Below are 27151 nucleotides of genomic sequence, written 5' to 3'. Positions count from 1 at the left end.
ATCTTACCCATGTTAGCACAGCTACCCGCTAGATGAGCTCCACACTTTTTGGTTTAGATTATTAAGAGAAAGGGTCCTAGTGAATCAGCTCAGTCTATGATATGATTTCACTTGCATCACATGTTCCTCCTTGGTCTAATTGTCTGTAAATAGGAAGGAGAGGGATGATATTGGCATAGGGCTGTCCCTCTCAGGAACACTGACTGGGTGGGGCAGGTTTAGGTAAATAAGGATGTCGAATGGTCAGCCAGATTGACTGACATATCTAATACATGTACACTTCTGGAGAAATCATTAGTGGGAATGTTTCCAGAATATAGAGTAGCTAGCTGAGAGCAGGAGTCTGTATGTCAAGTTTAATTTCTATGTGTTTATGTATGAACTGAGAACCAAGTTCAAGAGAGATTTTTCAAACAATGAAAGCAAAAACTCCAAACAAGTAAAAATCAATAAATAACTGTCTTGAACAGTCTTGGCTAGACAAAGAAAATAGTTTAATTGTTTATCATCCACATCCGTCAAGTAGCAAGAGCTAATAGAATTTGAATTTAAACCTCTTACTCCAAAGACTCATTACTCTTTCAGATTTGCAATTGCATTTTAGAATTGCAATGCTAAATATTTAATATGCCTACTTTAATTCTGAATATACTTTAATTACTCTATATAATGTGGAAAATTGCTTTCTTGTTCAATTTTTGTGCACACAGTGGAAGAAAAGGTTGTGTTACTATTGATGCTATTTGGATAACAATTATTTTAAAAACAAGACTGAAAAATGAAGTTCCTAATGTAATCCTTTCTAAGGAATATACGTATCATTTTTCTGAAATGTAAAGAAATGCGGTCATCTACATTAACATGTGATTAATAAACATGAAGAGTTTCCTAAGTTTAATCAGAACAGTGATTTTGGCCCTCTAGTTTTATGTCTCATTCCCCTCTCATCTACTCCCTAACCAAAATTTGTTATGTAGCCTCATTTTGAAGCAGTTATAATGAATGGTAAGTAATTTCATTGTGAGAACTCTGAAAATTCCTAAATTCCACCATTAAACTATCACCATAACGTTAGGGGTAAGAATGGTGACACAAAACCTGGGATGGCTATGAAGTTTAAGGATGTGGACAGGACTCTGATGTGTTTAAATTCCCCTCTGTCCTTTTGGACAAAGTACAGAAGCATCATTTAAAATGGATATCACTGGCAAAAGTAAGTCTTATTTTTATCAGCTAAAAGGAAAAAAATAAAACATGTTTTAAGATGTCAGTACGGGTAACAACTGCTTTGCTGTAAAGTATAGGGACGATTGAAGCCATAACTCTGTAAGCACGGTGCTCTGTCACTGTCTGTGAGGGCTCCCTCTGCGACTTTTGATTTATGTCAGGAAAGTTTACCAACAGTACTCAAAGTTTCTTACTATCTTCAACTGTATAAAACTTATATATCTATAGTAAAACAGGGCTACTCGTATAACCAACAGAGATGTCAGATAAAATCAGTTTCTCATATCTGATGAGATAAGGAAGACAAAATGATAAACTCCTATTTTTTTTTCTTCATTCAAAGGATGCTAATTTTTATTTCAGCTGATTTTTTCCTATTCTCAAAATACATTTTCAATACAAAATTCAAATCTGAATAAATGATCATATTCGAACATTTCAGTATTTTTAGGCCAAAAGAAAAAGCCTGGAGAATACAAAATTTTATGATAAGAAACTGAGGTCTAAAAAGAAAATTCGCTATTTAAGGGATTTTTTTTTCTCTTTTTTTTATTGTGAAATTTTTGTTGTACATTATTGTGATAAACTCCTATTTATACAGATGCTGAATTATAAGAATTATGAACTGGATAAATAACTGAAAGTTGACAGAAATGTTCCTATCCTTTATGAACTAATAGTTAAACACATCTTACAAATAGAGATGGTAGTTGGAATTTTTTTATTTTAATTTTTCTGTTAGTGGGAATCGAATAGAGTGACATTCAAAAAATAAGGGAAAAACAGAGAATAACTATCTAATTTTAATTTCTCCTTTCTGCTGGAGAATAAAAAATAATTGACACCACAGGAAAGAACAGGGAGAGAAGAAATGTCCATATTGCAATTCTGAGGGAAGCGGGCATAGGACAGATTTAGGAATGTTCTCCACCATCTGCCATGAGTTCAACAGGCAGAGTGCTACACTGGGGGCTCTGCTGTACTAGAAGCAGCATAAGATACTTGGTTCCTGCTGGGAGGAAATGCTGAAAGGGTCACGAAGAACCCTGGAAGTTAAGAGAGCCAAATGTTCAGAAAATACTGAGTAAGGTGGAATAAATGAGATTCCAAACCAGCATCTGTGCTTCTCTTATGGAATTTCTGGGGTAAATCATAGTCTTACCCATGATTTCTAAGCCCTTGGGGCAATAAAAATAAAGAACAAAACTATTGCATTTCAGTTCAAAAGACATGACATAATCTAATTATGAGAAAAGTCAGGCAAACTCAAAATAGGGATATTCTTCACCACAACTCATGTTTACCCTTTAGAAATGGTAATACATGAACAACAAAGGAAGGCTGAAGAACTGTTCAACATTAAAGGAGTCTAGAGGGAAAAGGCAATTAAATGCAATATATGAGGCTGAATTAGATTCTGAAAAAAAGGAATTTTCACTGTGTAGAACATTATTGGCCAACAGGCAAAATTTGAATAAAAACTATATATTATATCAGTATTAAAAGTGTGGATTTTGATAGAGGTACTGTGGTAATGCAAGAGAATATCCTTGTGCTTAGGAGATGCAGGCTGAAGTATTTGGTGTAAAGGATCATGATGTCTGCGATTTACTGTCAAATGGTTCAGACAGTACATGAAATAGCCAGAGGGACAAAGAATGTACAACTGGTGAATCTAGGTGAGGGATATAGGCATTTATTTTACTATTGTTACGACTTTTCTGTAAGTTTGAAGTTATTTCAAAATAATGAGTTAAAACAAAAGACATGACAAACATTTGTGTTATGGCTTTGACCATGGCTAACCATGTGTACTCTGAGCCTGTTTCATCTGTAAAATAGAAATAATCTGCCCCTTCTATCTATCTCACAGGTAATTATGAAGATCAATGAGATAATGGGGTTCACAGGGTACTATTTACTTTTTCTAAGATTTGGACAAGTATTTTATGGAAAAGAAAAGAATGATTTTTCAACCCAGCTACATTTATATCACAAATGAAATTTAGATTTTATATAATTAAAAACTTTATCTTTTGTTTATCAATTATAATACAGCCATGCCTCAATTAAAGAATGCTCTTGGAATGAAGATTTTCTCTGGAACAGAATATGAAATCTTAAACTAAAATTAAACAGTACTAAACTAAGCAAAAAAGAAATGTCTACACAATCATGAGTATTTGACTATGGGTACTTAACTGCTTGTAGTTTTGTGGTCTTAGTGCTGTTATCCTGGAGAACTCTTCCATTTCAATTATAAGTGAACACAGCTCATCATAGTCAGTATTCTGAAGTCTAGGAAGGTTCAATTTAGCGTAAAGAACATTTTTTACATCTCTACTGGGCACTAGTTATTGTACTATGTGCTGAGGTTGCAATGACAAATTCTTTACTGTTTCTTCTAGCTCAGTGCCACTTCACGTACCCAACGTCCTCCTGTTCTTCTGATTTCACGTTTCCATTAAAACAGTACAATTTTGATGAATCATATATTTATACTTTTTTTACACTTTGGCTGAAATTTATTCAGACAGAGAGTTACTTCAATTAGTTATATTGTGACCTAGAATAAATATGAGAACCACTTGAAACGTTCCTGCAATAGTAGGTCAATAACCCTGAAAATCTTCTTGTAAAACTGATTTACATTTTCCTGACCTCCTTCATCATCATTCTGGTTCATTCTTCCTCCATAACTCAACTTTTCAAACAGAAGTGCCAAAAATTATCAGCATTTTAGCAAATACCAAATTCAATGGCATCTTCTTAATCTCTCTATATTTTTTTATTTTGTGAAGTGAATGATTCAGCCTGCCACCCCAGTCCTTTACCCTGGAACTTTTCTCCTTTAGACTTCTATGAGAGTCTGAGTTTTCTCCTTGACCATAACCTCAGATCTTATTTGATCTTCTTTCTCCAAGAGCCTGCCTCCAAGGTTCTTGTCTGGCACTCTTCTCTTTTTTTCTTTTTGAGATCATATCTCATTAAGGCATCTCAAGATGACTTCAGAGAAGTCTCTATCTCGAGAGTCGTTTTTCCTCTTCAATACCCTGTAGATAGTTGCAATTGCCTGCTTCATCTGTCTATACATGGTCTATATATATCACACTATATGCAGTGTTCCAGGGCCTCCAACTCTCTATATCCAAAGCCAGGATACCTACACACCAGCATCTCTTGAGCTCTGTGAAAGGGACCAGTCAGAAAAGAAAACTATAAAAAGAGAGGCATTTTGGTATGCGGTGAGAAAGAGAGCTTCCCATAAGAGGAATAGTGGGCAGTGTTCTACAGTCAGAGTAACTTAACTTGGAATAACTATGAACAAGTTGATTTACAAGTGAAGAAAGAGGAGATTCAAGATGGAAGAGAGAGAGAGAGGGAGAGGGAGAGAAAGAGAGTCAGGGAGCAAGCAGAAGATAGCACAGGAGCAGAGGTTTGAGCGTTTAGCATGACAATAAAACATAACATATGCCATTTTATTTATTCTTCACTCAAATAGAAAGCTCTTCACCTGAATAGAATGTCACTTGAAAAACAATTTTTAACTCGTGATAAATCGATCTTTCAAGAACATTTGTGGAAATATATACTTATAATAAAATCTGGCTCACACTATCACAGAACTGTATGCACTAATGTTTAATAATTAGTCAAAGCCTCCCACAGCAGAAAGAGCTAAATTATAATTTAAATAATACTTTTTAGCTTGTAAGATACCCCATACTGTTAGATCCTGCAAGGATGTTGGGAAAAGTCACTAAAAACTAATTCACTAAGTTTGTAAAATCAAATATTCTATACTCTAGGTAACATTAATATTTCTCAGTCACTGTAAATCGGATTATTCTTGAGATTGTATTTAAGTCAAGGCAAGATGGTCTTCTATTTACAAATGTAGTTTAGTCTCATGAGTAGGTAATCTTGTTAAAATATTGTCAGGTTAATTGAAATTGATTTGTGTTTTCTAACCATAGTGAATACTAATCGAATATTAGACACCACAGTGTTGGAGGTGTTGAAACTTTGACAGACACTATTAGTGCTTCATGCTTCATGGAAGAATTTCTTGTCTCAGGGTCAACATTACTTTTCAGCCTTTTCTTCAAAATATATAAAGAGAAAATGAGGAGAAATTGCCTGCGTTTCCTTTATGAAGTTTTGTGATTTGGGACTATTTGGGAGAATTTGGAATTGGTTTTAGGGGGATTATTTATGTTTTATTTTCATTGCTGCACACAACATATTTGCATTTCCATTTGCTTAATTCCATTCCAGGTTTGCTATTCTCTACCATTCATAGTATTGTTGAGCTCCACATAATAGCTTTTATAGGAGACAGACATTACCAGGAAATTTGAAATGCAGGTTGAAGATAAAGCATGATAGTTCCCGCACCCTGGCCTGGTGACTTGGCTCACTTCTGAAGCTTATACCAAATGGGCTACACGCCTCTCCTGCGGTGCATGTGTATCGGTTCTGTGAGGCTTAAAGAAACATTCCCTAATACAAAAATAAACCCACTATAATCATTCATTTTGGGGAAGTTTTACAGTTGTTGGTTAACCTGCTCCCTTATGCCCTGCAATATTCAGTAGCAGATTTCTCTGTTTATGAGAGATATTATATGGAAATGGTTATGGGAAGCTAACAGATGTAACCACTGAAATAAATTAGAATGAAAAGTTCTGTTTTTTACCGATGATGCTATTGAATATGCTTTTTTTCCCCCCTCCACTTTAACATTTAGTTTTCTTTCAACAGAAAACTTTTCTTTACTGACTACGGGAATGTAGCCAAAGTGGAGCGATGTGACATGGACGGAATGAACAGAACAAGGATAATTGATTCAAAGACAGAGCAGCCAGCTGCACTGGCACTGGACCTAGTCAACAAATTGGTTTACTGGGTAGATCTTTACTTGGACTATGTGGAAGTAGTGGACTATCAAGGAAAAAACAGACATACTATCATTCAAGGCAGACAAGTAAGTACAATTTTGTTAAAAAATGCAGCTTAGATAATAAAATAAACAGTATTATGCTAGAAAGAAAACCTGAAATTACAATGTTGAAAATTTCTTACAAAGTCAAGCTGCAATGGGTCATAAAAATTGTGATGTATTTCCTATTGGGAGAATGTTCTTTTCACAGTGCGTTCTGTAATATTGGAGATGCCTCTCCCTCCCTTCTTCCTTCTATTAAAAACAAAGCACCCAAAACAAAAACCAATAAAAATAGAACAAAAACAACAAATGAAAACAAAAATGCTATACTAGTAAGAAAGCAAAGTATTAAAATAGGACAGATGTTATGACCTACTTACCAAGAACAAATTTATGTACTTCATTCATAAGGAACTGAACCATCATCTGTCCCATGTGGCATAGGAGATATTTTGCTACAAAAGCAAATGCCTGCTCATTAGAGTATCTTTATTATTTTAATAGGTTGAATTAAATTTTGCCTTCTGATGTATTCAAGTACCTCCTAAAATGAGAATTCTGTCAAAGTCACTGGGGTCAAAAATTTTTCCAATCTATACAGGTTTTCCCTTGCTGCATTACAAGTTTTTGCAGATAACTCTCAGTAAACACCTAACAGATTTTTGAGTAGAAATAAGCCTTATTCACTATTTTACTTTTTTAAATTCAATTTCACTTCACTGATTGCACTAATTTCATGTGAGATTCATATTCTTTGGAGCTGAAATATGTGAATCTCTTTGCTTTCTTTTGCAATGCAAAGCAAGACTGTTCTGTAATTATCCCTTAAAGTTACTTTTCCATTCTAATCAGCTTTTAACAACGAAGTTCTTTCCCCTTCTTTGGCAGGTAAACAAATGCACTAATCTGTGTGGTTAAAAAAATCAAAGTGTTCAATATTAGAGGTGAGGCCAGTTATCTCTCTCTCACCTTCAAGTGTCTTAAAAACCTTGATTTCTTTGTCAGGCCTTCGTTATGACTTTTGGAGGACCTGATCTCTAAAATGGTTATGGTGGACCTTCTTTTTACCTATATGTAATTAAAATTTTAAACCTTGAAACAAGGATAAGGAATTCAAATTATTTTCCCCATGTCTACTTTAAAAAGTTTTTTAATGTCTGAAGTTTTTAATTATCCATTTTTTTCATTTCTATTGCCTGTGTTTTGCTGGTTCCCTAAACATATGCTTAGTCTACCACTAAGTAATCCAAGAGAGATAAATTTTTTGAAGTATTTGGGCTGTAGGCAGAATGGTCGATGCACGACTCCAAGCTCCTCCCACCTCTGCTGTGGGTAAAGAGCAGAGCAGGCAACAACGTACTTACTCTATGGGAACAGCCCCTTCTGAAGGAAGGCAGGGAGACCGTTAAGTTAAATTTGATCTTTACTGTGAGAACACGTTGTCTACCCTGACCTATTGCCCCCTCTGTAGCCATGCTTTCTGTCCTGGGGTGTGGATTGGCAGTTATGTAGAATACAATGCGGGTATGCCACAACCACACACTGCCAGATAGATGGCCCCAAACTTGCAACAAAACGTATGAGAGATTAATGGTAATGGAAGAGTTTAGCTTGCTTGCAATTTTTGTAGGAAAAAAGTATTGCCCAAGTCAAAATTGGGCCATATATTTAGTGAATATGATGTCAGCTATGTGGAAAATATCAGTTAAGTACATGCATGCCCACTCTCTCTCTCTCTCTCTCTCTCTCTCTCTCTCACACACACACACACACACTTGCTGGGGAGTAACACTAACATAGACAAAGATTATTTGGGCTTTCACATGGAATGATTCTTCGCATTAATTCCTATCTTTCATTTCTAGCCTAGACATGAAGAAATGAGATATGATCCAAAAATAACATGCAAAAGCCAGTCTTCTTTTAGTCACGTCTCATATGAGAGGAGCAGAAATAGTAATGATGAGTCACATATGCTAGGAAGATAACAAATCAAATGCTTTAGCTTAAAGTACAGAATTGACAAGATTTCCTGCTCAAAATAGAAAATCTTGCAATTTTGTTCTATAAAAACTTTTACAGTTGAACCATACATACTTTCTCAAATTCTCTTAACTACAAAACTATACTAAAAGTACACTAAAAATGCAATATAGTGCCAAAGAATAATGACAAATGCTTTTTCATCAAAATCTTTACAGCAAATCAATTGTCACCACTACTGTGCCCTGGACCAGAACCATTTTAAATTAAGTATAATACAAGGAATACCCAAAGGCAGTGTGCCTAGCATGTGCCTTTGTATGAGAAAATCAGTATATTCATTCTTCCTCTGCTTTGCTGGAAGCTTCCCATGACTTTAAGATGTCTGTTCCTTCCCACAATCCCCAAGCCCTTGCCAAGGAGGAGAGTTTACACTGTTAAACTGTCGCAGATAGCAATAAACATTGTTATTCTCAAAGCAAACAGTTTTATTTTCCTTATGAATAGGCTTTAGAAAGATTGCAATTTCTGAGTAAAATGCTGACATTTTATTTACAATTAATCCAAATGTGTGATTTCATTTTTTTATTATTTTCCATGCTGGGGCAAGTACGAGTCTAAATGTAACTTGTGATTTAAAAAAAAATGAGATTTTAAACTTTTAATACAAATTTTCAAAGCTGCTTTCTCAATCAGTCCTTTCACAGGCAGAACTGTGCTTTTGCAGATTCTACATGTCCATGACTATATGAACAAGCAGCCCATAAAAATATCTCTAATTTTATAGTACAGTGCTATAAGCATATTATTGAATATGCTTGAAAGTTTGGTTCTCACTAGCCTTTGAAAAGTAACTACTGAACATGTTTTCTTAATGATACATGAATAAAATTCTCTTCTATACATTTAGAACTGCTTTATCCACTACTGCATATTGTTTTATTCTCAGAGAAAATTTTTAAATTAGTGAAATGTTGAATTCTTTGAGAGAAAATAAATGATAATGTGCCTTTGACTCTCCAGCTGTGGGAATTTTCCACAGTAGTAAATAGCAATCGTTTTTCTTTCAAGTTGAAAGCAGCATAATTAAAAATCATAGTTGTTTTTGCCCCCCTTTATAGGTCAGACATCTTTATGGTATAGCTGTGTTTGAAGACTATTTGTATGCAACCAATTCCGATAACTTCAATATCGTAAGGATAAACCGATTTAATGGCACTGATATTCATTCATTAATTAAAATAGAAAATGCTCAAGGAATCCGAATCTATCAAAAAAGAACTCAACCAACAGGTAAGATGCAAGACTTCTTCATAACCTTCATAATGGTGGACTGAACAGGGATATGGTCCTTGTGCCTTTGTGTGGTGTTAAAATGGGTGAGTCATAAATTCTCTGTTTTGATAGCAAAAGTGTACATGCCTGCTTGATAAAATGGAATAGAACTCCCTTCACAAGTCTAAATGACAAATTGTTCAGTTCCTAGTGAATCGTTTCTACAACCATAGAATTGAAATGATGGCTAGATTTAGATTCAGGAAGGATCTTTCAAATGTGATGTATGTAGACAGAAAATCCAGGTGCTAAGATGCTATGGATTTTTTTTTTTTTGTATCATTTGGGAGACAAATTTCAAATCAAGTGACTTTCTTGCAGCATCTGTCCGGTTTTTATTGCCGTCTTTGAAGTCTCTTGACTTAACATCCCAGTTGTTCTTTAGCACAGATTAACTAAAAAATAATTTTTAATGGGAAGGCTGCAATGTTTCTGAGTATTTCTAAAAAATACAAAGTAGTTATTTTGCAAACTAGGTAGTGATGCGTGTTCATCAATCCTGTTTAGGGTCAATCATATATAGAGTAATGTAATGTATAACCACCACCACCCAAGATTTCCATTGTCTTTTTGTGCTTCAAATTAAAACTAATTTAGAATTATCTAAACATTAACATAGATTCAATTGAGGTAATGTATTGTCACAAGTATGTTTATGGTAAATTCAAATTTGGAATTCTGCAGATAACCTTGTTAGAGTTTGATATTAGGATTTATTCATTTGCCAATTATTCAGTGACCATTTACTATGTGCCGGGAGCTATTCTACATGTACTGGGAGTACAGCAATGAATAAAACAGACAAAAAATTCTTGCCTTAGTGAGATTTGCATCCTAGTGGAGAAGACATAATAAAAAAAATAACCAAGTAAATTATTACTATGTTAGAAGATAATGAGTGCTATGGAGAAAAATAAAGCAGATAAGGAGGATAAGGAATGTCAGGGATGGGAGTAGTTTGCAATTTTATATTGAGTGGTCAGAGGAAGTCTCATTGAAAAGATAAAATTGAATGAAGACTTGAAGTAATTGAAGGAGAGATGCATGAACATGGCAAGCAGAGAGATGAGCAAGCACAAAGATCATGAGGATGAGCATGCTTAGATTGTTCAAGAAGCAGCAAGAAGACCCATGCCTCTGGAGCAGAGTAAACCAGGAGAAGAGAAGTAGGAAATTACACAGGAGAAATGAAGGAAGACCACACCAAGTAGGGAGAGCCCTGTAGACAATTGTAAAATCTTTTGCTTATACTTTTAGTGAGATGGGGAGTCCTTAGGAAGCATTAAGCAAAGGAGTCTCATGATCTGACTGACTTTCTCAAGGAATCACTATGGCTACTGTGTTGTCAATAGGCTGTGGGGGACAAGGGTTGAAGGGTGGAGAAAATAGTGGATTGGAACAAGATGGTAACACTGAAGGTGCTGAGAAGTAGGTAGATTCAGGATATATTTGAAAATAAAGCCAATAGGATTCCCTGGTGGATTAGATGTGGAGTGTAAATAAAAAAAAGAGTCCAGGATGATGACAATGTTTTGGGCTGAGCAAATGGAATAATTGAGTTATTTCTGAGACTGGGGAAACAAGCATGGAGCAGATTTGGGGGCAAAGAAAAGAAGTATAATTTTCACATGTTATTTCAAACGTCCATCATAAATTTAGGTGGAGATATCAAGGAGGTATTTGAGTATGCAAGTCTGGATTTCAGAGGGTAGTCCAGGCTGGAGATGACAGGAGTCATTGGCATATAGATGACATTTAAAGCTATGAGAATAGACGTGATTACCAAGGAAGTAACTGTAGATGGAGAAGAGAAGAGTTCCAAATAATGGACACTGGGACACTCCAACAATAAAAAGTCAAAAAGAATAGGAGGACCCAAAAGAGGAGACTGAGAAGAAGCTTGTTAAGTCCAATTGGCTATTGGATTTAGCAGCAAAAAGCCCATAGGGATCTGACAAGAGCAGTTTTGTGGGGAAGTGAATGTCTGGGTAGAATGGGTCTGAGAGCCAGGAAGGAAAGGAATTGTAGAAAAGGAGCATAGATAACTTTGAGAAGTGTTGATGTAAGGTGGAGCAGGGAAATGAGGAGCTAAGTGAAGGATTACTGTAGGAATTAAGGTTAAAAGAAGGATTTTTTTCCCAAGATGCAGAAATAATGGCACATTTCTATTCTGATGGGCGTGATCCAATGGAGACAGCAAAAGTAATGATGAAAGTGAGAAAGTAAAGTGTTGCTGAGTAGGTGAGAGGGGATGTGATCTAGTATACAAATGGGGTGAGATTGGAAAATAAAAGCAACACTCTTGGTGGGAAAAAATAGTTAAAACAACATTTCATTCATCTTTTTATTTAGAGAATGAGGAATAAAAAAAGAACATGGCAAAAAATTTTAAAGTATAACAATTTTATTATTAAGAGAAAATTACCATGATTCATCACAATTTCAAGTAAGTGGTGATTGAAAAGAAATATAATTACCATGATACATAAAATCTTACTGACATTATTCCTACACTGGTCGTTTCTCTTTGACCTATCTTTTTTTTCTCATCTTCTCCATATGGTACTTTTCCTATTTTTTTTTTTTTTTTTAGGCCTCTAACTTTACACTCACGAAAAGTCCTAATCCTCAATCTCCACATGCAAACTCAGCCTCCCCCTTTTGAAAATCACAGTCACACACAAACACAAAATTCATTTTGTGCTCAGGTTCTCAAAACGGCAATAGACTCAAAATTGAAAAAAATATGTTGTCTCAGCACATCTCAATAAAGATAATCACTGAATCACGTTCCTTCTAGGTTAGGTGCCCAAATAATGGATTATTTAAAAAAAAAATCCTTTCTCTCCTTAACTACCTAACCTGGGATATTTTTACAGTATCTTTTTATATTTGTAAGAAATGTGTATTTTAAAAAAATAAAATAAGCATGTACCCAAAAAATCCTGTTACTTTTATTTTGCTTATATGTAAACAGTTTAAACTAATATAAAAAATATTTTATCCCTCAGAATATTTTTTTAAATATTCTGTAGCCTTAGGAGGATTTTGGCAAATCTCTTCCTCTTCTTCTATGAAGTTTAAACTCTTTTTCCAATTGATTATGGTACTAAATAGTTGGGTATATAGATTTTTCTAAGATTCCTTCTTCTTGCATTGTAAAAGTTTCAACATACTGATACACATAATTATCTTGTCTGGAGAATTTTAAGCGTGCTGTTTTTCATTTGTTGTAGTCAGGAGCCATGCGTGTGAAGTGGATCCATATGGAATGCCAGGGGGATGTTCACACATCTGTCTGCTCAGCAGCAGTTACAAAACACGGACCTGTCGCTGCAGGACTGGCTTCAACTTGGGAAGTGATGGCAGGTCATGCAAAAGTATGTTGTTAAAATCAAATATTTTTCCAGAAGCTGGCTTCAGAATAGGGTTTTTAGTATTAATTAGCAGCATCAACATCAATAATAACATGAGATTTCACCAGGTGAAATTTGCCTGTGAATATGTACCAGCCATTTTTCTCAAAATTAGTATTTAGGGTTTTTTTTTTGCAATACTGTGAAAACTAATGAGGCTGTAGAGTCATTAAATTTGTGGATCTTCAAGAAAAATACTTTAGGGAAGATTTTTAGGACGATCTTTGCCTTAATTCTCTAAATAATGTTTTTGATCAAATAAGCCCAAATCATTGGTTGACCAGATTTTCTCTTATCTGAACCAACATGCTGCTCCTAGCAATAAATGTGTTGTTTAGTCCAAGAGAAATCCACCTAAATCACCTTAACCAGCATCATTAGGGAGAGAAATTAATTTCATTATTTAATTTTCCAGGTAATTAGAGTTATACTAATTAAATGTCAATCTCTTTAACAATTTTGTTTTATTTTTGAAATATGCTAGAATAATTTAATTGTTCATTACTTAAATAAACTAATAGATATTTTTTATAAATGACTTTTGCAAGTTTAAATTTTTACACAAAAATTAGTCAAGGTCTTTCCTTGGGGTTTTTATAATAAGATATAGTGGAATAGCCCCTGTAGAAACAGCGTCCTCGTGGAGGCTGTTGGTCTTTAAGTGTCCCCTAAATGCCATAATTTTTAAAGTTATGATGACTGCTTTTTACAGTGTCTGTTTTGTTTCCATTTTGTCATAGTGATGGCTTTTTTTTTTTTTTCCTGAGGAAGATTCGCCCTGAGCTAACATCTGTTGCCAATGTTCCTGACTTTTTGCTTGAGGAAGACTAGGCCCTGAGCTAACATCTTTGCCAATCTTCCTCTATTTTGTACATGGGGCGCTGCGACAGCATGGCTGACCAGTGATGTAGGTCTGTGCCTGGGATCTGAACCTGTGAATCCAGGCTGCCGAAGCGGAGCGCACGGAACTTAACCTCTATGCCACAGGGCCAGCCCCATTGATGGCTTTTTATTTCTGTCAGTGCTCCCTCTCTGGTCACCATCCTGCCATTTCTTCTACTTTCTTGTCATATACTTGCTGAAGACTATGAAATGAGACCACTAAATTTGTGATGATTTTAGGTATAAATGGTTAGAATTAATAGTACAAATACTTTTAAATTGAGAACCCAAGAGCCTCAACTGTTATAAAATATATGCATTTTAGTATTTTATTTTCATTTCTAACTTTGTATTAAATGCTGGGAATGTAAAGAAACCAGGTCTCATGTTCAAGAGATCCTCTGAATAATTGAGAATACTGTGTCAGAAGCCTCAAGAAATGAGAAGTTGTGTGTGTGTGTGTGTGTGTGTGTATGCATGTGTGTGTAACCAGCCTTTAAACTAGTCTAGTTACTACTTGGGAAGTGATGGCAGGTCATGCAAAAATGCAATCATACACATTTATACATGCATATGTGTATACGTACATACACACGATTGGGGAATAAACATGAGATCAGAGTTGCATAAGCTTCAGTCATCCCTGATGTAGTATATCAGTCAGGGTACATTTATATTAACAGAAACAATTCTAGACTTTTTAAGAAGAAAGAATCAAATGCAAATAGATAGGTACTTACAAAATTATTGAAAAGCCTGAAGCAGCAGCTTCTAGACTGGGTCTTCTGAACGTTCCTCAAAACCACCATCAAACTAGCCTTGCTTAAAGGTGGAACAGCTGGCACAATCAGAAGCTAGGGCACCAGGAAGCCACAAATGGCAATGGTAACTTCAAAAACACACCATTTTAGCTGAGATCCAGTGATTAGGAAGTTTACACCACAACTATTAGCTCCAGAAATATATCACAACTGATAGTCACCTACTGGTAAACAAAACAGAACAAAAAGACACCCTCTTCCTTACCTCTTGATATACACAAAAGGAGAAGACTGATATGGCAAAATTCAATTTCTCCATCAGATGATACTAGCTGAAGCAGCAAAACATGGCCTCATTTCCATATTACCAACTTGAGTTCGTACATGTGATTTTAAGTATTTAAATCAAAACCAGAACCCTGGCTATGTATCTGTGAAATTTAGTTTTTAGTTTTCAATTGTCTATAGTACAGGAAAACACATTAGAAAAAATTTTAAAGTAGGTATTGAATGACTAAAAAAATTGACTAAAGAAAACAATGTGGGGGCCAGCTCACTGGTGTAGTGGTTAAGTTTGCATGCTCTGCTTCAGTGGCCCAGGGTTTGTGGGTTCAGCTCCCAGGCACGGACCTACACACTGCTTGTCAACCCATGCTGTGGCGGCATCCTGCATACAAAATAGAGGAAGATTGGCACAGATGTTCACTCAGGGACAATCTTTCTCATCAAAAAAAAAAAAAAAAGGGAAAAAGAGTTACCATTCTTATTTAAAACATAACATGCACACACGCACACACACATACCTTAAACCAATGAAGTACCAGGTTTACGAGTTAGCAGTTACAATATCAATTAAAAATAAAAGCAAAAATAAATGTTGGCAAGAATGGGTATGGTGAAACTAGTGTTCTTATGCGTTGCTAATAGAATTGGAAATTGATATCACTATTGGAAAGGCATTTGATACATAAAACTGATAATATCCTTTAAGTTATCTCACTTTTGACTGAAAAAATTCATTGTAAATATATTTATAATAACAAAACCAAGAAATAATGTAAATATCCAACAACAGGTAAGGAGCTGACTATATTATATTGCCTCTAGCAAGGGAACATGATGCTGCCATTGAAAAGACTGTTTTGAAGACTTTTTAATGACACAATAAAATATCATTAAATTTTTAAAAATTAGATACTAAAATGCATATATGTTTCCTATTTTTAAAAAGCAAAAGTATCTATGCATATAAAGTTGATAGGAAATACTCAAGAATGTTAATTTTCAAATGAATCCGTGCTACTTTTAAATAACGTAAAGTATTATTTTTAAGGAAAATAGTCTTGACAGTAGGTAGACACTGAGCGGCTGTGAGGGCAGTCAGGAAGAGGGCTGTTAATATTCTTTACCCAGTAATTCCATTTCTGGAAATGTGTACTAAGAGGTCATCTAAGAAAATGTGTAAAATGCTAGGATGAAAAAAAATGCTTATCTCAGTTTTATTGTAATAATGAAAAGATTAAACCAACTGAGGGATGGTTTGGCAAATTATCATCTATCATACTGCTCATACTGAAAGAATGTAAGGCTCAAAATAATGCACCAACATAGAACATAATTTTGATGCTAAGATTTAATAATAAAAGCAGAATATAAAATTGAATGTCCTCTTCTATATAAGTAACTGTGCATTAGAAAAATAGCTAAATAAATTAAATTTGAAATAGTCACACTAAGGAATAAAATATAGCAGTGAAAATGAATGAACCATGACTACAACCGTGGAAGAATATCAAGAATGTAATCAGAATAAAATTAATTCACAGAAGAATTCACACGTGCAATTCAAACATGCAAAATTGGACAGTCCACTGTTGGGAAATATGTACAACATATGTGTTAAAACTTTGAAAAATACATGATAACACAATAATCAGAATATTGGATGTCTCTGGGATGGGAGAGGTTTGGGTTTGGGGCACATGCTTGCCTTCCAGTGTTCTGGAAATATTCTTAAGATCTGTGCTAGTTACATGGGATTTGTTTTTATTTTTATTCTTTATATATTAAAGTTTTATAAATAATTGTTCATATATATTTAATATTCAGTAATATTAATTTAAAAAGAAAACGAGAAAGAAAATATATAAATATATAAAATTATATGAATATATAAAATGATAATATAGTTTGTATTGAGGGTGTTGAGTTTATGAGTAATCACTTATTTTTTCTTTTCTTTTTCCTCCAAATTTTCCATAATGTAGTTATTTTACTTTACTAAGAATCTCACTTATGGTATGGTTATCCAGTTATGATTGAATCATTTGTATCCTCAGTTTTGTTAATAAAACTCAGTATATTTTTCCTTTTATATAAGATATTTCCTTCAAAATTGTGTAGACTATACTAAATATAGCGTGCCCTAGCAATTCGAGAGCCTCGTGTATATTTTCATATAAAAGTCTGAAGGAGTCAATTTACTCTGTAGAAAAAGCTACCTTAATTCTGGCACTTTAACCCAGGAGACGGTTTTTTGTTTTGGGTTTTTGTTTTTCTTTGTTTTGTTTTTGATAAGGGCTGTGTTGTACAGCCTTAACAATCAGAGTTATTGGCAGAATGTATCCATCTCTGACATTCCAATTAAGATGTGAAGAAAAAAGTGATGCCGTAACTGGCATTTGATTTTTCTTCTTAAAAAAAATCACATATTTAGACAAATGTAATATCTTCACATGCAAGTGTGAGATACTGTGTGATTCTTTTTCTTTGCCTCTGACAGTCTGTAAATGCAAACTCTGAGGGAGGTGTGTTTTAAATATTCTGAAGTTCTTAGCATTGTCAAACATAATGATGGCTACAGTTACCATCTACAGAATGTGTTTAATTGTAATGAATTGTAAAATTGAATGTGCCGGATGTTTTAATAAATGTCCATTTTACAGTTACAAGTTATCCTATGATCTGTCATGTTTTTGCTATACAGACAGCTACAGACAAAAGAATAATTAACTAAATATAACCCATTCATGGAAGTAATTTCTGTTTTAATTAAAGTAATGCAATTAACTGGCCTTCTTGCATCAAGATACATTTGGCATATTTTGGAGTTTAATTTTTCGTGTTGAATTTAAAAAATGCTAATTGCACCAGTTAATTAAACAGTGACATTATGCAGTGTAAAGAAGATTAGGCAGCATCAGTTGTTTATGTTGGTAATCTTTCTTCTGCAGGACCGAAGAATGAGTTGTTCCTCTTTTATGGGAAAGGACGCCCAGGAATTGTTAGAGGAATGGACTTGAATACCAAGATAGCTGATGAATACATGATCCCCATAGAAAATCTGGTAAACCCTCGTGCTTTAGATTATCACGCAGAAACCAATTATATCTACTTTGCTGACACCACCAGTTTCCTAATTGGCCGGCAGAAGATAGATGGCACAGAGAGAGAAACCATCCTGAAAGATGGTGAGTGACAATGTGTAACATTAACATCAAACTGCCCAGAGATAAAACACTTTAAAGGATAAATCCAATGTATGTCAAACTGACTTTAACCAGAACCCAAGTTGCTCTTGGTTTAAAAATATTTGTTAATTTAATTTTCTTCAGTAATATTATTTCTACATGTTTTTTACACACCAGTGTATTAAAACCTTCATTATAAAATTGAACTTGCAATTGTCCACTACATTTTAAGTATTAAAAGAAAGCAAATGAACTATTTATCCACCTTCATGGAAAATGTAGATTTACAATTATATGTTTACAATGTTAAATGGCAGAACAGAAGATTTAACAGGACATTAGAGGCTTGTAATATTTGGTTCTCACTAGAATATTGCCCATGTCACTCAAAATGCATTAAAAATATCAATGTCTGCATTGTCACCCCAATTCTTGCACATTGTTTCTTACTTTATAAATCATTAAAAATGAGTTCTCTAGAGTTGTCCTTGAAATATCAGTATCTATAGAGAAACTTTGTTTATACCTATTTTTAGTTACAGATACATATATGTAATTATATCTATACAAAAATATGCATATACTTTATTAAAATCAGTACATTTCATAAATTACTTGGCTTAGGAACAACCAATCAAGTAACAAAATAATATAACTTTGATATAAGTAGAAAAGATCTTTACTAATCCAGCAAACCAAATCTTTGGCTGCTAGTCACCTTTAGGCACGTTAACTAATGATTCTAGACCTCAGTGTCCTCATATATACAGTCTGCTTACTTTTCAAATATTTTAAAAATCCTTGATTTATGGAACATTAATTATATGCTTATTATGTGAAGGACACTGTGCTAGCTATAATAGGAGATAAAAGGAATTTTAGGAAATGGCTACAGCCTTCAAGGAGGTCATAATTTACATTTGAAGATGATATAAGCACACAAAATATGTAAAGGCTTTGCAGCATTTAAGTTAATTAATAAATTCAAAGTGAGCCCAAAGAAATATATGATTAGTGGAGAATGTCCATGTAATGAGAATCCATAGGAATGAGAGATGTCTTTGTGTGGGTATTCTCAGACAACTTTTTGTGGAGGAAGTGGCATTTGGGCTAGATCTTAAAGGAAGAATGTTAAAGGGGAGGGAAGGATATTTCAAATCCCATGAAAAAAATAAAAACAAAAACATGCTCCAGAAAGAGGATGAGGGGAAATTAAGTGGATCCCTACTGGAGGTTTTGTTTACAGTTAATAGTGACAGGGGAGATGTGGAAAGTGAAGGGTGGTGAAATGAAAGACCTTTAGTGAGAGGTGGAGGGGCTTGGATAAAATCCTGAAGGAGTGAGAGAGAGGAAATGCTGTTGAGCTTAAGAATAATGTGAATGAGAAGATATTTTGGGAGAATCAATCTGGTGGTGGAGTGTAGAATGGATCAGAGAGAGGAAGGAGAGAAAATACAAGCAGAGAGATAGACTAAAATTATTTACAGCATGAGGGGTAATGAATGGTGGTCTCTCCTATCTTTTAGAGGGAATGAGGGCAGCACAAGAAGATTATTCATTCAACTCAGGTTCACTTTGAATCAAACCTTTAATGATAAAAAAAGTACGCTGGGGCCAGCCCTGTGGCTTAGCGGTTAAGTGCCTGTGCCCTGCTACTGGCGGCCCGGGGTTTGGATCCCGGGCGCGCGCTGACGCACCACTTGTCCGGCCATGCTGAGACGGCGTTCCACATACAGCAACTAGAAGGATGTGCAACTATGACATACAACTATCTACTGGAGCTTTGGGGAGAAAAAGGGGAAAAAAAAAAAAAAGGAGGAGGATTGGCAATAGATGTTAGCTCAGGGCCGGTCTTCCTCAGCAAAGAGGAGGATTGGCATGGATGTTAGCTCAGGGCTGATCTTCCCCACAAAAAAAAAAAAAAAATTCATAGAACATTAAAAGAGAAAAGAAGAAGTAGTCAGGGGTTGATTAAAAAAAAAAAAAAAGTACGCTTTCCAGGAATGACAAATGAAGTGCTAAAATGAAAAATATCCCTGTTTTTGTCTTTTTATAGTTTACTCATTAAAACAATATAAATCCACCATAATTTAACATTCCTAAGGAGTTTCTAATTAGAGTTAAAATTTTTACTTTAAATTGGACTTGACAGAGGCTGTCTGCCTGCTCTCTCTGTAATGTGATATCAGATGATAGGGACTTGACAGTTTTAGAAGACAATGAATTTGCACATTCTCTCTAAATAGGTGTGTTTGGATTGCGCTGATTTTGGCCTAGACATTTTCAAAGGATACTGAAATGATATATAGAGGGTTCTTGGTTTCTTTTCAAAGTGTCAGTTTCTGTGCTGTGACTGAATGTTCCAGCTAATAATCCTAACTTTGATAACAGTGTCTTATCAGTGACATTGGTGGTTCTTTGCATTCCACCACAGCAACAGAGATCAACTCTAATAGCTGCTTGACTGCCAGGCGCGTCTGTACAGTGTTGCTTCGGCAGTGTGAAGGTTATGAGAACACTTTGTAGATTTTCACATCTGAAATATACTTAACATTTTGGTATTCCTATATAAGGACAGCTTAATATCTTTCTATTAGTGTATCTTTTTCTCTTACTGGTAAGGAGAATAATAATAGATATTATGATACAAGATTAACATGTCAAAACACAACTTATATTTGGCAAATGATAACTTGTGATTCTTGGAATCAGAAAAATTAAGTTTGATGTGTATTCACTCATTTAGTGGGAGTGTCTACCATCCAACCTGAAGACTGAGAGCCAGTACTTGGTTGGACAAATAATTCTGTAACCTTGGTAAAATTCTGAGTCTTAGGATAAATTTGTATAGTTTGAAGTACAAGGCTATAAAAATTTTGCTGTTTGTATATAAAACATAAATATCTTCGACATCTGTGTAAGCTCAGATCCTTTCTATGAAGAAAAAAAAAACAGCATTCTAAGAAAATGTCCATTTCTATTCATTCTTTGATTTTGTTTCTCTCAGAGGTTTATTGAAAAACCTCCTGAATATGGTATATCCTATAGTCTTTGTGGGTGGGCTGCAACAGTAGTTAAATAAATGAGAAAGGAAAATTTGAGGGATATATATCTTAATAATTATGGAAAATATCTATAAAATGAAGACATATTAGTGATTTAATAAAAATAGACTTCTATAAGGACATAACATTTACCAATCTGTATTTTTTTCTCTCCAGAATTTTTGCCAAAATTTTTATAAAATTCATACTTTCTATTTTTTTAAATTAATATGTGATTTATTTATTTGTAGAGTCAATAAATATTTAATGAATGCCTTCTCTGGGCCAGGTGCTGTTCTAGGTGATGGGAATGCTGCAGTAAACAGGGGAAAGCTTCCTATTTAGTTTATATTTAAATAATGGGAGGCAGATAATAACCACATAAATGAACAAGACAATGATAAATGCTATAAAGAAAATAAAGTAGGATACTGTGGTAGAAAGTAAAAGGAGATATCAACAGGAGGCAAAATTAGACAAAGTGGTCAGGGAATTTAAATGAGCCATTCTTTCCGGGTATAATTGTTCCTCTCTCTAAGAAAACAGGATAGATGCTCTTTATAATATTGAATTCGCTTTTATCTTCTTGCATGTCTTGTCCAAGATTTGTTTTACATTGTAGTATGAATTATAATTTTCAGCAGAAAGGAAAAAATATAAAAATGATAACTTAACTATTCAATTTATTATTGCATGTATTCTATTAGTGCAGTACTTGTTTTTAAACTGTATAAATTAACTCTACTGGGATACATATATCCAAATAGAAAGCATTTTAAAATAATCTTTCATATCATTTCGTATCTTTAAAGTATTTAAAAAAAAGCACTCAAAGCATTTTTCCTGAGTTTGAAAATTATTAATACCTGTAGCTATAATAGAAAAACTGTAGTTTCAATAGATCCCATAATTAAACTGGAGATTTGAGGTCACCAAGTTTATGGTAATTTGTTATAATAGTCACAGGAACTAACACAAAGCCTGTGGTCTTAACCAGTTTGCTATACTGACCTTGTATACTTCTTATAGTGGATTCTAATTGATTGAGATCTGCAGCAGGTACGTGTTTCCACACGTCAGAATCTTCCTTTAATGAAGGTCTTTATAGGAGCCATGAAGTTAGAGAACAATGAGTAACTTTGGACAGGATGCAAGGTAGGCTCTCTTTTTTGATATTATGAATTGAAGTGTAGCCAGGAGGAAGGGGAAGCAGTCTCACTATGCCAAAAATACTCTCCAAATGACATGTTTAAAGGTAATCTGTTGAGTTACTACCAAAAGGTAGTGCCATATTTATGTCGTTGCTTGTCCAGCATCCAGAGTCAAACCCTGCTCTTCAGCTCAGTTCCATTCCCAGCATCTCCATACCCCCTCCAGGGATTTTAGAATCCAACAGTTCCTCTAATTTTGTATTGAAATGTATGGTATTATACCTGGGTCAAGAATTATTATTTGATAATTCATCATTGTAATACTTAGAACCTTCACTACCACCACCACCACACACACACACATGCACACATATACGTGACCACCAACTTAATACCCACTTCAGAACTCCAGAAATATTTCCAATCCTCTGCTCTAACCAGTCCTAGGGCAGCCACTTACAATGCATTGTAGGATGTTATTTGTTCCCAAATGATGCAGACCTAAGAGTAAGATTATCATTTTCTGCACCTAGAGATCACCATTTGTTCTTGGATTTCAATGAACTTCATGATTGTATAACTCTCTAGGAATTTCCAGTGTCTCATAAAGACTGAGTTTTACAGTGATGAAAGAAACATGTTGAGATATCATTAATGAATTATGTTAGAAAGTTTCCGTGAACTTTAAAGAGTAATGATGCTTTGCAAACATTTTAAAATTAAGAACAAGCTTTCACTCTGTTATTAGATTACTGGTGAATATCAATCTCATTTTTGTGACTTTAACTCTAAACTTTCTCATAAAGAAAAGCTCTAAGATTCTGAGAGATGTAGACTCTGACCAACCATTAAAGAAAATAATAAAGACGTTCGTCAGTCATAAGACATTTCCTAATTAAAACTGTTAGGAAGAGATTTGCGAGCATTTGCAACTCTTGAGAATCTCATGGATATTGTTGTCTTGCTGAGTAGCAAGGTTATAGCCTGTTTGCACACACTGACTCTTGCTGACTGCCGATACGATGTTTTTCCAGAACTTACTGGAGATTTGAGTCCTGAAAACATAGGCTCAATTGCATGTTTAGTTTGTAAATAGATGTTTCTCATAATTTATGATATTTCTCGTAAATTATATGAGATATTTGAAAAAACCTTTAAGCCAATATATGTCTTTTTGTCTGAAAAGTTGACATGGATATGAGAATATTGAAATCTGGGTTCTAAAACATATTAAGTCATCAAAAATGGAATTAGCCATGTGACTAATGGGTTTTAGTAAACATGGAGGAAAAGACATCTTTCCCCTTATTTGTTTCCACCCAAAAAAGGCATACACACATATGTATAAGTATAGATGAACACAGCATACTACACACACACACACACACACACACACACACACACGGACTCAGAATAGCTTTAGAAGCTTCTATAAGTAAGTCTATTGTCTTGTAAATGTTAAATTGCTGGTAAGATCAAAAGAGAGAATCTGAAAATACTTATTAATCTTCAAAGGATTATTGAAGTATTATTACAAATATAATTGTTACATTAATTATTTTGATTGGTAGAACATTTTTGAACACTTTAAATAAATTACCAGTTTTCAGCATGAATTAAAAGAAATATATTCAACCCAGTTGCTTAATTATTCTTAGCATTATGTAATTTTTATTTGTTGCTTCAGAAATCACTTGAGAATCCTTTACTAACCTAGAACTACTATTATGAATATTGACTGTAATTGTGCTGTTGCTTAGGCTAATACAAATTTCTGATTAAAAAAAATAGTTTGATAAATCAGTCTTGGCTGACTTTACCATGGAGATTCTAAAGTAGGAAATGCTAGCTCAAATTGTGGGGCCAGATAATGTCCACAATGTAAGCCACGTTCCCATGAAACTAGCCATTGTGAGAGGATTTTAGGGAAGTGTTAATAGTCATTGTCTGTGTAACAAATATGTTGAAAAATGTGACTCTGAACTATCTAAAGCATAACTTTATTTTTGCCTCCCATTGACTTTAAAAATTTATTCAGTAGAGTAAACTTTCCTACCCTATAGAAAAACTTGGTAAAATCCCAATCCTTTCCATTTACGACCAGGCAACAGACAGACCTCTCAGTCACTTTAAGTCAGAAATTTGGTAATTAGAATGCCCAATCTACTACATATACTTATATATCACAATTCTAAATTCAATATATCTGCAAATCTTTCTTGTTCCCTGCTTGTGTTGTCTTCTGGTTAGAAGCCTGAGAAAGGAAAGGAGGGCGTATTTGGTTCATTCTCTTTCTCTGCCCTACATTTATTTTCCTCGCCATCCCTCCCAGCATCAGTTTTCAATGCTCACTCACTTCTCAGCATTGGTGGGAAGAAGTAAGAGGGGTAAGGAGTGGCAAGGGGATAGCAAGAGTCTTATCTGAACTGGTCCCATTGTAAACTGGCCTCTCTCTGATTTTGACAAATCTTTGAAATTTACTCTCTTGAAGGGTGTGGATATGTGTGTGTCTGAGAGCCTGTGTGTGTGCATGTGCAAGCTTTTTTGGAGGTTTTCTGCTAGATCTCTCTAATTTCATTTCCCTTGGCCAAAGTGCACAAAACTCTATGCTTGTGGCTTTGGATCCCTGAATAACCAGTTCATGTCCATCCTCTTATTGTTTGAGTCCCTGTACCCAGCTAGGCAACCTTATTGTAATGGACTGAAGACATCCCTATGCCAGCATTCTCTCCTTTGTGGTTCACATTTGGTCCACGTAACTATTTGCAAACTTTCTGCCCCAATAAACTCTGAGAGTGCAGATACAGTGCAAATCAACCACCACTATTCTGCCACCAGAGTCCACTTGAGATTTATCAAGTGTGAGACTTTCTCAGGCATGAGTTTCATGCATTTGGAAAAACCAACTGTAGAGAACTCAGTTCAAGGATCTCACAGAGGGTCCATGGAAGCCTCATCGCTAGAGTTGAAGTGAAAAGTATCCCTCCTTTCTCTCTTTCCTACCACCTTGGGATACTGAAAGACGGGGACTAGAGACTTACAGAACAGCAACACCTCTCTCTAAAATCCTCCCCTCTTTGCATTCTGTTCCCAATACACCATTGATCCAGTGAGGCGTCCAAGAGTTGTACAAACAATTCTGATCTATGAACAAGGACTTTTTTTTCACACTTGCTTTGATTTTTTTTTTCATCATTTTGGCTTCTAATCAAAGCTTTAATTTTAACATTCCATTAAAATATCATTATTATATTAAAGTAGTGAGTTAGTATTGCTCCTGATTCTGCAAGAGTGATCAATCAAATTGCAGGATGTCCTCATAAGTCATTAGGCTGTGGTCCGAATGACACCTGGGAAGGAGATATAAGAAAAACAACAGTAAGACTATTTTGAAAAGTTATTTAAACATATAGATGGCAACAAATAGTATTTTCACTCACCTTTATGCTCCTAGTTTTTTTTCTTACTATCTGATTTTAATATCACTTAGATTGTTAATTCGTGTTTTAAACATTTTAAAATAAAGATTTTGTAGGGCTTAGAATTGAGTCTTTTCAAATCAAAGAAGTGTTTAAAAAAAAAACATAAAAGCACACACAAAAAGCTCTCAAGAGGTTCCATGACAGTGCTGTCACTAGACATGAGGTGAAAGAGCCTCTCTCCACCCTCTCATCCTTTCCTCCAATTGTAACAACTTACATGTCACCTTGCCTTGTAAGTGTAAGGAAAACCAGATGTGGCATATTTTCTAAAATTATATATTTCTAGTCAGGGAACAGTATTGTCTGAGTTAATTTTCTGTCCAAATTCTCCATGTTCACAAAATATATAAAGGGTGTACATACAAATTAAAATTATTTCTAGTCACAGACTGGCACTGGCTCTCAAGATGAGTGAAAAGATTGCTTATTCACTGTGCTTCACAAATCATAGAACTGTTCCTATTAATTAATTTCCATTGCTTATACTATTTTATCTTATGCCTCAGAGAAAATCATGTTACTTTTTGGTACCATAGTCATGATTGGTGAATTGAACAAGTTGGGTTATGGGGAGTGTGCTCTAGCAGAAGGAACCTTGGGCACTTAGCCAGCAGTATATGCACTCCATACCCGTGCCATCACAGATTGTTTCAAGGACAACCTTTGCCAGATACATTTAACTATATTTAGAGTCAAAAATCTTGGATTAAATGTCAATCAGATTAGTTATTTGGTATCATGTAGACAAATATCTTTAAGAAATTGATCTTTTTATTTCCTTTTTTTCCCTGAGCAAAATGGCTGATTAAACTGGTATTCTTTTGTTCTATCCAAAAATGGCTGCAACTTTTGCTCTGAATACCTGTATTTTTCTTCCAATAAACTCTAGCTGCTATTATAATTGTATTTCTAAAAATTAGGCTTATTGCAGCATAATTTACATACAGTAAAATTCACCTTTTTTAAAGAAACAGTTCAATGTATCCAATTGAGTAACCACCACTACAATCTAGTTAGAATATTTCCATCACCCCAGAAAGTTCCCTCATATCCTTAACAACCACTTGTCTAATTTCTATTCTGATCTGATTTTTTCTTTCTATACTTTTACTTTTTCTGAAATGTCAGAAAAATTTAATCCTATAGTGTATAGCCTTTGAGTTTGGCTTGCTTCACTGAGATAGTGCTTTTGAGATTCCTCCATGTTGTTGAATGTGTCTAACATTTATTCTTTTTTTATGTTGGATTGTATTTTATTGTATGGATGTACCACAATTTTTTTATTCATTTACCAGTTGATGTTCATTTGGATTGCTCCAAGTTTGGTCATTTATGAAGACAGCTATTATAAACATTTGTATACAGTACATTGTGTGGACATGTGTTTTCATTTCTAAAAGCTGATTGCCTGGTAATATGGTAAGTGTATGTACAACTTTGTAAGAAACTGCCAAA

At 34.5% G+C, this 27151-nt stretch overlaps 1 protein-coding gene across 5 annotated transcripts in view; it reads left to right on the top strand.

Moving 5' to 3' along the window:
* The window catches only part of LRP1B (LDL receptor related protein 1B), a 1862264-nt gene that overhangs the window by 1041324 nt on the left and 793789 nt on the right, over positions 1-27151 (top strand). For all 5 annotated transcript variants that reach the window (XM_087435122.1, XM_087435120.1, XM_087435121.1 and 2 more), the window contains exons 9-12: positions 5992-6214; positions 9277-9448; positions 12727-12870; positions 17783-18019. In XM_087435122.1, coding sequence (XP_087291248.1) covers positions 5992-6214; positions 9277-9448; positions 12727-12870; positions 17783-18019 — 776 coding nt within the window. The remainder of the gene's footprint in view (positions 1-5991; positions 6215-9276; positions 9449-12726; positions 12871-17782; positions 18020-27151) is intronic.

Source organism: Ceratotherium simum, chromosome 9 (assembly GCF_057802395.1).
Source record: "Ceratotherium simum simum isolate JZ-2026a chromosome 9, ASM5780239v1, whole genome shotgun sequence".
Classification (NCBI taxonomy): domain Eukaryota; kingdom Metazoa; phylum Chordata; class Mammalia; order Perissodactyla; family Rhinocerotidae; genus Ceratotherium; species Ceratotherium simum.
Note: the sequence above shows the minus strand (reverse complement) of the source record. Positions and strands in the feature narration are given on the sequence as shown.